The following is a 12,379-nucleotide window of genomic DNA, read 5'->3' as shown; positions in this document are numbered from 1 at the left end:
GTTACGCTATTTTTTTATTTTTTATTTTAAGAAGCAAAAGCTCCCTACTTGAAATCTCTCCTCATCTATACACACACACACAAAATATTATGATATATTATATATATATATATATATATATATATATATATATATATATATCTATATATATAAAACATTATATTATAATATAATATGTAATATATCATATTATATATTAATATAATATAATATAATATAATAATATTATATTTAATATACACAACGTCCAGGCCCTGGACGGCCTGGACATACACATACATCATGGGTAGCCGACACGTGGGGTGGGTCCCATGTCCAAGGACGGTGGATGCCCCACACGCATCACAGTGTGGCCCATCTAAATGGGTGGACGAGGTGGGTGGGTCCCACGGACCCCACCGTCCGCACACATATCACTATTAGTACAACCACTACCAGTACACTGCTGCTGTCAGTGTTGCAACGAGGTATCTTTCACTCAATCTACCTCAAGAGCTATCGATCTGGGTGTGCATAGATATCAAGGAGGGCCCCACATGGACGTGGGTCCCACCGTCCAAGGGCGGTGAACGGTTTGGATAAAACACACACACTATGATGTGGCCCATCAAAGGGGATGGAGGACGTGGATGGGTCCCATGGACCCCACTGTCAACCCACACTTCACTGTCAGCCACCCCACTATCAGCCACACTTCACTGTCAGCCACCCCATTGTCAGCCACACCCCATGTCGGTTCACACTTCACTGATAGTCCACGTCCAACGTCCCTAGATGCTAGACAGTGTGGATATGGCACATGCATCATGGTGGGACCCACTTGGACATGGCCCATCGGATTTAGATCAATCTGGTATTTGTGTTTCGCCTACATCCAGGCCCACTTGAATACGGTCAGCAAGGTAGGCCCTATGGATGGGACAGCGTGGATCATACATCATAGTGGGGTCCACAATACATGAGAGAGAGAGAGAGACATCGGCGAGGATGGAGGGGCCCCGCCACTATGGGCCCCTCTTTGATACAAAGCCTACATCGAGGTGGGTCCCACCATAAGTAGGCCCTTACATCACAAAAATTAAAGAAATGAAGATCCAAGATCACCCACTGCCTTCTTCTTACTCCCTTGGCTTCCTTTGCTCCTTAGCTTCGACCCCGACAAAAGAGATGAAGTTTTGATGGTTGAGATGGGAGATGAGAGAGTGGGAAAGTGGGCCACACTTGTTGCTTGGGAGAGCTTGGAGAGGCTTGGACATATGAAATTTTTTTGGGTTGCTTGGAAAGTGGTTTGAGAATGAGAGAGAGAGAGAGAGAGAGAGAGAGATGTGTGATGGATATGGTGAGTGATGGGTGAGGTGAGAGATTTGTTGACTTTAGGGTAGATTGTATAAGAAGGGGTATGGGCTTGTGTAAGAACTTTTGACTTTAGGGGTTGCTTGGGGATGGGTGTGAGGTGATGGTGTACTTGACATGTACTTGACCCTTGATGGAATTGATTGATTGATGGATATGACATTCAGTAGAGATTCTCTTGTGTTTTGCAACGCGCGGCTTTTTTCTCTAACTGAACACGGGCCCACATCTCCTGGGCTGGGTATCGCCTCGGTGCACGAGACGCGGCATAGGAACCACGGCGACAACGCGGTTGCTAGGGTACAAGTCTCGGGTCGAGTCGACTCGGGTTGACAAGACTCAGCTTAGGATCATGCGCAAATGTCGGATAAAGGTCGAAGGTTGTCGGAATTCGACCAGGAAAACTACGAAAGCCTACGGAACAGTACGGTCTAGGATACGGGTCTTACACCATCAATCAATCATTAGGTTTAGTGTTTAATGGCCATCAATTTAATCACCGGTTAAAGTAACTTTTATGAGTGATAAGCAAGTGGGCCCCACATGATGGTTGTCCAAATCAGTGAAATTTTCATCATCATCATCTTATTAAGGTCCTTTGCATCAACCATTTTCCATTATTCCACTCTATCAAGGCCTTGAGGTAAACCATAGGTAATCGAGTATTACTTGCATCTAGAGCTGTACACGAGTCGAGCCAAGCCGAGTATTGCCCAGCTCATGCTTAACTCGAACTGCCCAAGTCCTACTCGTACTCGGCTCTGCTCGGGCATCGAGCAGATATCGAGTCGAGTCCGAGTTTTCAAGTCGAATTCGAGTCCGAATCCGAATTTGAGCCCAATTTCTATATTAACATATTAACAATTTCTATATTAACATATTAACAATTTCTATATTAACATATATTAGCTATATTAACATATTAACATATTTCTATATTAACAATTTCTGACATATGTTAACATATTAACAATTTCTATATTAACATATATTACCTATATTAACATATATTAACAATTTCTGACATATATTAGCAATATATGATATCAATTTCTGAATGAGCTGCGATAGGAACGACCGGCACCGTGTGTGCAGGGCAAGGATGATGGACGAGTGGTAAGGACGAGCTACGGCACCGGACAGGGGCACTGGGCAGGCCGCAGGGACGAGCGGCAGGGACTTACACCGCCGGACAGAGGAGTGAGAGAGAGAGAGAGGGAAGAAGAGGGACGGGCCAGATGGCGGACAACAACGGACAAGGGAATGAGAGGAGAGAGAGAGAGAGAGAGAGAGAGAGAGAGAGAGAGGGAATGAGTTTTTTTCGAACGGGCGCTGGGAGGGAAGGGGTTTTAGGTTTCGGCGGGCGGCAAAAAACGACTGGAAGGAATAAGGGCGAGCGTAGGGTTTTTTTTTTGGGGGTGGGTATATATACCCTCGAATACGAGTCGAGTACGAGTCAAGCACACGAGTCGAGTACTGCCCAGCTCGTACTCTACTTAAAATCAAAACGAGTATAAAAAATCCGCTCATGCTCGGCTTAAACTCATGATGAGTCGAGTCGAGTCGAGCGAGTAACCAAGCTTACTCTGCTCATGTATATCTCTACGTTGCATCCTTACCTTTGTCCTTTGACATTTTAGAGTCTTCAGCCAGTACCAACGTGCTCTTAATTTAGACCTTGCTAAAGACAGACGGTTCAGGAAGGGGTTTTATAGGGCCCACTGTGATGTATGCATTTTATCTACACAGTCCATCTATTTTGAATTATCGTTTTAGTTGATGAGCCCAAAAAAGATGGGGATCGAATGCTCAAGTAAATCACACCAGTGGAAACGGTGAGGATTGAACACCTACCATTAAAAACTCCTCGAGGCCACAAAATTTTTGGATCAAGCTGTAACGTCTCGGAAAAATCCGTAGAAAGGCCCGAGTACCACCTCAGGCAGAAATCACACAGGACCAAATCCTTTAGAAATTAGGCGGGAATTAACTAGTGTTAAACTAGCTTATCTGTGAAATTAGCACTAATCACTTTAAATATTATCTGCAAAACTCAAACCATGCAGAATCATTACCACTGCATTACCTTAAGACTTAGGATCAATCTTAAGTCTCAGTTGCTCTTGGGAGTACATTGAAACTCCATACAGACCTGGACCACACGTCGAAAGTCCGGTAACTGTGAAACTATATGAATATGACCGCCTCGTTGGACTTGACAATCATCCCGAAAATTAAGTCCTAATAGTATCCAGAAACGCACAACTTGAGCCCCGAGCGAAGTGTGTGAGAAATGCGAATACCTTTAAAAAATAAACCCAAACTTAAGTAAATTGAGTCGTTCACTTGCAGGTCCAAATATAAGGATTCAGACTGTCAGAATCTGACCCAATTACATCCTTGGATCAGGGAAAATTTTCAACATATGTCAGTACACTAGTGGCCTTGATCGAGCGCCGGTGACCGTTGAACTGAAATTGGTCTGCCACGGCCAATCTGTAAATCCGATTGAACTGAAAACTTAGCCTGACTTAGATCTAATGTCAGGGAGCTTAAGTCCGACCTCACGCAAAAGAAGGGCCACCAGAAGTGCTCCGTTGGGCTGAAACAGATGCCCTTTGGATATAACCTAAGTATACCTTGGCCCCGGGGCCATTTCCATCAGACATGGGCCTATATAAAGGCCTAAACCTACTTCTCTCTCACCACATACGAATTTCCAAACCCTAGGAAAAAAAGAAAGAAAAAAGAGAAGGAGAAAGGGTGGAGAAATGAGTGAGAGTGAGAGTTAGTTGTCGGGATCTTTCCCTAACGCTCCACGTACTTAACCACAATCCCTATATCGCTATACGGGCGATTCCAATTTCGTTCATATGTAAGAAAAACCTAGCCCTAACCTGTTTTAGGGTTTTAAATAGTGTAAGTGACGAAATAGCTAACCTATTTTGTACTGTAGGTTGATGTTGTGCCGTAGACAAAGACTCGGTATACAAACTGAGTTCGATACTTGTTTACCGGCGTAAGGTGCGGACTATAAATGTTTAGGTTATGGTTTTCAAGGCTTTCAATGTCAGTAATGATTTATGACTGCCTTGATTGCTATCACATGTACTTAAATACGAGGGTTTCCGTATATTACACATATATGTGAACTATGTTGATTTTAAATGCATTCCATGTGTTTGTTGAAATGTCTGAATGAGTATGGAATTATGATTTGTGATTGCCATGATTTCTGATTGGAAATACTTGATTGTTGTACGTATGGCAACTCCTATATGGAAGGATTTGCTATAATATGTGTTATAACTAATATATTACATGTATGTAATATGTGTAGTCTAAGTGTTTGATAAAATGCCTGAATGAGAAAATGCTTGATGTAATGTATCTAATGAGGGTGTTGAGATAGGATTTTCGATCTCCTCATACGTAGTTACAGTTTCCTGTGTGAAGCCTATCTTACTACTATGTGATTATAGATAAATGCTTATGTGTGATAACATGTGTATGATGTGGTTATTTAAATGCTTAAGTAAGATTTATATTTACATTGGTTGTCACATGCTGTTTTGGATTATTATATATGAGTGCGAGTGTTTAGAATGTGAGTGGGGCTACGATGTGGTCCAGGCAATCGGTAATGGTTTACGATGGGTGGCTAAATTGATTTAGCTACGATGGATACGTTCGACGAATCCGAGTCGTACGTCGTTTGACGGTAGTGCTTAGGCCACGCGGAATGCTTACGCACTCCATGTCGATCAAGTCAACGTGCGCTCGTACCAGTCGAGCTCTTCAAGTAACCCGATTGACCCGATGTATGTTCACCATATATAGACGCTACTGCTTGAATCTAAGATAGCAAACTCACCAGTGGAAACCCCTTTAACCTTGGTACCTCGATCCGCTAAGACTCATGAGTCGGGCATGGTGGTATGGGACACCGTGGTCGAGCTGTCGGCCTACACTGATCAGGTGACGAGCCCATCCGTAGTGACCATTGAGCAACACCACTTTGTGAGCCGAATACGGTGGTATGAGACACTGTATTCGAGCTGTCAGCCTACACTGATCAGGTGACGAGCCCTTTATAGTGACCTCGAGCATACTCTGAGACTGCGAGGCAACGAGTCTTTCCGTAGCAACTAGAGTACAAACTAGGCTTACACTGATCAGGTGACGAGCCCTTTGTAGCGACCTAAAACCGTAATATCGTATGAGATTTACTAGGACTGACGACCCTATAATGGATTACTGTTTGGAAAATGTTATAAGGGAGGTACCTTAGTTTCCCAATCCTACTGTATGAAAAGGACTAATAAGAACTTGGTGAGCACGCTCATGCACCGCATTACGTGTGCCTTTGGCATAGCAGGTCAAGCACTGAGAAAGTGTTTCATGCCGCGATTGTGAGATGAAGTCGCTGAGGGAGCGCAGGTGAGAGCATGCGTCATTATTTCATATCATTCTTGCATTAACAATAATACTTAGGACCTGATTGTTGTATTGCGTTATCATTACTGCTTGACTGAATTGATAACATGTTAACCTTTGCTTTATTGTTCCACTGAGTTGATCACTCACTCCCACGTTATGGGACGGTGTTTTAAACACCAACCAGACCCTGTTGTAGTTTCAGATGATGGCGCAGCCTGCGAGGCGGAGCCGGACTTTGAGGATGATGAGGAGGCATTCTCATATATGCAGTATTCAGGCGGGTTTGTATAGACCATTCTAATTGGGGGCTTCAGGGCTTATACTTGTAGTGGACCATCACTTTTTGATATTTTGTATTTTGAAACAATACTTATAACTATTTGATCTGGCAATGCGTTCATACTTTGAGGACCTACAATGGTTCATACATTTTATACACTTATCACAGCCTTCCGCTTGCGTAAATTCAACCGTCCCTAGAGTATGATTTGCTGATTTAGCTTAATCTCATTCATGTTTTATGCACTAACATGGACAACATCAAATCATCATTATCTATGTTGCATAAGTGATGCGTTGGAACTCGGGAGTTGGGTACCTACTCAACCCCCAATTTTCAGGGCGTTACAGTTTTATAGGGCCCACTGTAATGTATGCATTTTATCTACACTGTCCATCTATTTCGAATTATGATTTTAGTTGATGAGCCCAAAAAAGATGGGGATCGAATGCTCGAGTAAACCACACCAGTGGAAACGGTGAGGATCGAACACCTACCATTAAAAACTCCTCAAAGCCACAAAATTTTTGGATCAAGCTGATATTTATATTTTACTTCATTCAAATGTATGTGACTTATGACAAATAAACATCACTCTAGGTCCTAGGAAGCTTTCACCAGTGGCAAACAATTTCATCACTGCTTCCTTTGGCGTGGTCCACTTAAGCCTTCAATCTGCCTCCTTTTTAGGATCATCACCTAAAATGATCTGTAAAAATGAATGAACTAACGACATGAATAAAACGCATAAATCGCAGTGGCCCCACAAAGCCCCTACATTCCTTAATATGTATTCCCTAGTCTTATGTCCTATTTGTGCTGCACTGTTAATCCTAAATTCACTCAAATGCATTCATTTTTTTATTTTATTCTTATCTACATCTCAACACCCTCATTTCAACTATATTCTTCATTTTGTTCACTCCACGTGAATTATATAGGCAACATTATTTTCAATCTCTCCACTCTCACAAATTATTAAGATATCAGAAGTAGTTATTTTGGGAAACTATTTAGCCAACATTCTTGACTAATTTCCATTTTCATAAAGTGGTTATTTTGGAAAACTTCTTAGTCAATAATCTTAACTAATTCCTTCTTCTCACTCTTATTGTTATTAAAATTCACTCTTATTGTTATTAAAATTACACTTCACATACTTTGTTTTAGTCTGATCAATTTTTTATCTTTTAGATTCTAAACAATCTTTTTATAAATCTAACTTTATGTATATGTGCTCTCTCTTTTTGTGGATCAAAACTATGTCATCCGTAAATAACATTCACGATGAAAAAAAAACTTCCTACAAATGTCTAGTTAGCTCATACATAACGAATTAAACTTTATATTTAATTTATGTGAACCATCCATTTTCCTAGCCATTGATCCAATGGTTAAATAATCCAATTATAGTAATCTTTGAGAGAGAGAGAGAGAGAGAGAGAGGCATTCAAATGTTGGAAGAATGAAAGACGGCTCAAATCTATGACCAGACTTTTTTGTGTTATTTCATTGAGCCATTAGTTGGAGGGTTCGGACCATCCAATCTTAAGTGATTCTAGTAACTTAGAGAAAATGCTCTCAATTTATAAATTTGATCAAAATAACCAAAGGACAGAAGTGAAAATTTTATGAATTTGATTTTTATTTTTATTTTTATTTTTTTTTAAAAGCAACAAATCTACTCACCAAACTTCTAATTTCATGAAGATACAAAATTAATCTCCAAATTCATGGATTAATTAATTTTATGCCTCTAAACACTAACTTAACTACAATCTTATCATAAATGTTTAAAGTCAGGTATCTTGGTCAAATTAATTTCATCATAAGTTTAGATCCTAGGTTTATATTATGCTATTTTAAAGTGTGCTTGAAATTTTAATTTGAAAAATGCCTGAGGGTGAAACAATAGATGCATTTCGTGCTACGAAATGATGCCCATGCACCAATTTGAGAAAGCTAGCATCGGTAATTGTGCTCCAAAATGATGACTATAACCATACAATCGTGTTTGGTGAATGTTTTTCGAAGTATGTTTATCTTTTCAACTTAAACTAGATCTTGTTTGGACTGATGGTGTTAAAAATGAAATTAATTAAAACTAAGATGTGCAGGTGCAATGAATGTAAGGAGGGTGGAGTAAAAAGTAGTGGGCTACATCCAAATGCATGCTGCATGTAGAGAGGATGCAACGTGAGTGCCGGTTACTTGCACCACCAAGGAGTTGAAATGGCAAATGCCATGGTAAAAAGCCAAAGATTACCTATCCATGCATTACTACTGCAAGGGTAAATTTGGCCAAATTCCACTTGCTACTAAAATTGAAATTATTTAGTGGAATTTTGGCAGGCATAGTTTGAACCCAACATTGAACACTGCCCACATCTTTTAATTCAAAAAATACTCCTAAATTCATGAGCTAAAAAATGAGATAGATCTAAATCTTAGGTGAACCATGGTACACGAAAATAGTGGAGATTGAACGACCGCTCTGTAGGGCCGCTGTAATGTTTATTTGCCACCCAACTTGTTATTTAGGTTAGAGAGACCTAGATGAAGGTAAAATACAAATACCATGTTGATGCAAAACTTTTGTGGGCCCGCCCTAAGAAGTTTTCAACAGTAGGCATTCAATCACCGTTCTTAACTGTGCTGTAGTCCACCTGAGATTTTGATCCGCCTAACTTTTGGCATCAAGTCCTATAATGAACTAGAAAATGCATGGACGGCATGGATAAAACACATACATCATGGTGTTTACCACGAAGCACCCTCCAATAGCTACACACTACTCAATGCCAATAGGCAATCTACCATCAACCCAACTTGGGTTCTTGGTGGTCATGGCAGGAGCTCAAATGATCTAAACTTAAGGTTTTGTGGCCCAAACAATTTTTTCATTTTTTAAAGGATGAAAATGTTCCTCTGTTACAATTAGCACTTGCATGGTGGGCTCTTGTCTCAAAAAGAGAAATGTCCCTTTAAAAAGGGACGTGGCCTCCACCAAAAACTGAAATTCAGCCTACCCATTGGACGATCTAATCCGTTCATTTCAATCAGACGGTCATGAACCCACAAAAGAAATTTTTCAGTTTTTTGTTTGAAGATGTCTATGGCCCACAACTACATCAATATTGTGTATTAATTTTAAACTATTTCCTTCAGTGTGATCCATCTGTGATGGGTTTTGCTCTCAAACTTGGACCAATGACGTGTGATAAGCTAGCGGGCCCCACATAAGATGTGGATGGGTTCAAAACATGGGGCCCTTCTTGCACGATGCCATTTGGTTGTTTCCTTCCTCCTTCATTGGTTTTTTCACGGGAGGAGAGGAGGGTGTAAAAGGGACGATTGTATTTTTTGGTTCCTTTCCTTCTTCATTCTTCATTCTCCCTTTCTTGATTTCCTTTGTAATTGTTTTTTGGATTTTTTTAATTGGGTATGAATTGTGGAAATTTGTGAAAGGGAGGAGGGTGTGAAAGAATGCTTAATGATGAATTTTTATAATGAAAGAATGTTGTAATTGATGAATTTTGTAATTGAATGTTGTGATGAATGAATGTGATGAATGTTGTAATTGATGAATTTTCGTAATGAAAATATATCGTAATGGAAGTACATCGTAATGGATGGATGTTGTATGGTGGATAATTGATATTTACTGTGATTCGCCCATATTCCACATAGATCGCCAAAATTTATACTGTGGATTGTCAATATACAATGTATATCATTAATATTCACTATGGATCGCCGATATCGCCAATATTCCAGGTGGATCACAGATATTCACTATGGGGCATTAACCCCACAAAAATGGCCATAACTCCCTTGTTACATATTTGATTTAGGTGATTTTGTGCTCATTGGAAAGATAATTAGATGAACTTTTAAATAGCTTGAGAATTATCCCACTTGGACATCATTTGACTGCCCAAAAGTTAGCCCAGATTTCATCATTTACTATGGGCTACCGATCTGACGAAAACAGTCGTAGCTCTCTCATTATATGTTCGATTTAGGTGATATTATATTCGTTGAAAAGATAATTTGATGAACTTTCAAATGGATTTTGAATTATATTATTTGGACACCATTTGATTTCCAAAAAAAATGGTATACAATGAATATCATCAATTTATAGTAAATTATGAACTTTTAGCCTACTTTTAGGCAATCAAATGATGTCTAAATGAGATAATTATAAATCCATTTGAAATTTTATCAAATTATATTTCTAATGAGCATAAGATCATTCAAATAAGATATTTAACAAGGGAGTTGTGGCCGTTTTCATCGGATCAGTGACCCACAACGAATTATGAACTTTGGGCTCACTTTTAGGCAATCAAATGGTGTCTATATGAGATGATTCCAAAGACATTTGAAAGTTCATCAAATTATTTTTTTAATGAGTATAAGATCACCTAAATCAAACTTGCAGCGAGAAAATTATGACAATTATTCATAGGATTAGTACCCCATAGTAAATATCTATGATCCACAGTGAGAATATCTGCGATCCACAGTAAATATCAGTGATTCACACTGAATATCGATGATCCACAGTTAATATCAATGATATACAACAAATATCAGTGATCCACAATAAAAATATCGACGATCCGCAATAAACATGTACGATCCACAGTATATATCGATGATCCACTATACAACATTTATCCATTACAACATACTTCCATCTCAAAATTATTTTATTACAAAAAATCATCAATTACAACATTCATCCATTCCAATATTCATCACATTCATTCATTATAACATTATTCAATTATAAATTTCACTCATTACGAAATTCATCCATTACAACATCCTTACATTATGAAAATTCATCCAATGCAATATTCTTTAACACCATCTCTCATTTCACAAAATCTTAATTCATACACAATATATATGTTTTTTAAACAATTGTAAAGAAAACCAATGAAGGAAGAATGAAGAGAATAAAAAACACTACCCTCCCTTTCACACCCTCCCCTCCTCCTGTGAAAAAAACCAACGAAGAAGGAAATGGCCAAGTGGCCTCGTGCGGCAAGAGTCTTACATTTTGAACACATTTACATCTTATGTGAGATCCGTTGGGTTATTATGAAGCAAATTTAATCCTTTCACATGTAAGTGTTTTAAGTTCACATTATTCATTTAAGTTTGAGGGCAAAACTTATTATAGATGAGTCCACTGGATGAAAACCATGCATTAATCCATAATGTTAGTGTAATTGTGGGTAACTGTGGGTTAAATATAACTGGACAAGGAATGCTGTCCTAAGAAAAAATAAAAAAGTAGTTTCAGGCTACAAAACTTTACGTTTGTTCAAGTTTACTCCGTGTAGGCTCCTGTCACGACTACATCCCAATACGGGGCCATCTGTAACCCACCCAACCCGGCTGGATATGAGCAGTCTTGAGTTTCGAGCCTTTAAACTATGGTACGCGCCTGGATCCTGTTCAAAGCCTGCCCATCTGAAGGCTGATATTGGGGTGAGAGAGAGAGAGAGGCATGGCGACGATGATGCGGCAGCTGTGCAGCAGCATGGCGCGGCGGATGGTGCTGGCGGGGCGAGAAGGAGGCGCAGCGGCGGCGTCATCTCGGCCGCACGCAGAGCTGTGCGGGCGGGGCGACAAGAAGACGAAGAGGGGGAAGCATTTCAAGGGCTCCTACGGGAATGCCAGGCCGAAGAGGGAGAAGAAGATCGAGAGGATAAAGGACAAGGTTGAGGTCCCCAGGTCCACTCCTTGGCCCCTCCCTTTCAAGCTCATCTGAATTTTTCGCGGTTTCATTTCAGTCAAGAAAAGAAAAGAAAATATCCAAGATTATCCGTTCACGTGACTGATTTTTCGTGTATGAATCGTTCTTGTTCGGGTTTTATTGGTACTGGAAATGGTTATCAGCTCATTCTGATTTTGCAGTAGCGCATAATTAGTCTTGATCGAGTGGTGTTTTGATAACTGGAATGGCTCGTAACGTCATTCTAACGCATCACATTGCTGTCTGAATTTATCGCAACACATTCCCGACTGAAAAAAGCTATTGGGATGGGATAACTTTCAGTAAGGGGTCGTTTGGTTGCCTGTAAGTTTTTAAGTTGTGGCTTTCACCTGAAAGTTAACTTTTGTATGTTTGGATGTAAGCTGTAAGTCAAATGTAAGTAGTTTTTTGTGTGTTTGGGTAACCTGTACCTGTAAGTCACTTATAGGCAAGTACTTGTGTGTTCATATCAAAGAGAGCTTAGAGTAGGGAATCGTTTCAAAATATTCAAATCATAAAAAAAGCTTGGC

At 39.8% G+C, this 12,379-nt stretch overlaps 1 protein-coding gene across 1 annotated transcript; it reads left to right on the top strand.

Moving 5' to 3' along the window:
• Positions 1 to 11,509: 11,509 nt before the first annotated feature.
• Positions 11,510 to 12,012, top strand: LOC131243413 (small ribosomal subunit protein bTHXm). Its single transcript, XM_058242769.1, has one exon. The coding sequence runs from the start codon at positions 11,601 to 11,603 to the stop codon at positions 11,862 to 11,864; it is 264 nt and encodes an 87-aa protein (XP_058098752.1). The 5' UTR covers positions 11,510 to 11,600; the 3' UTR covers positions 11,865 to 12,012.
• The last annotated feature ends 367 nt before the right edge of the window (positions 12,013 to 12,379 follow it).

The sequence above is a fragment of the Magnolia sinica genome, chromosome 4 (assembly GCF_029962835.1).
Source record: "Magnolia sinica isolate HGM2019 chromosome 4, MsV1, whole genome shotgun sequence".
In the NCBI taxonomy this organism is placed as follows: domain Eukaryota; kingdom Viridiplantae; phylum Streptophyta; class Magnoliopsida; order Magnoliales; family Magnoliaceae; genus Magnolia; species Magnolia sinica.
This window is presented reverse-complemented; position numbering and strand designations above follow the sequence as displayed.

Coding starts and splice junctions, on each gene's coding strand:
- LOC131243413 (XM_058242769.1), top strand. CDS start 11,601: ATGGCGACGATGATGCGGCAGCTGTGCAGCAGCATGGCGCGGCGGATG.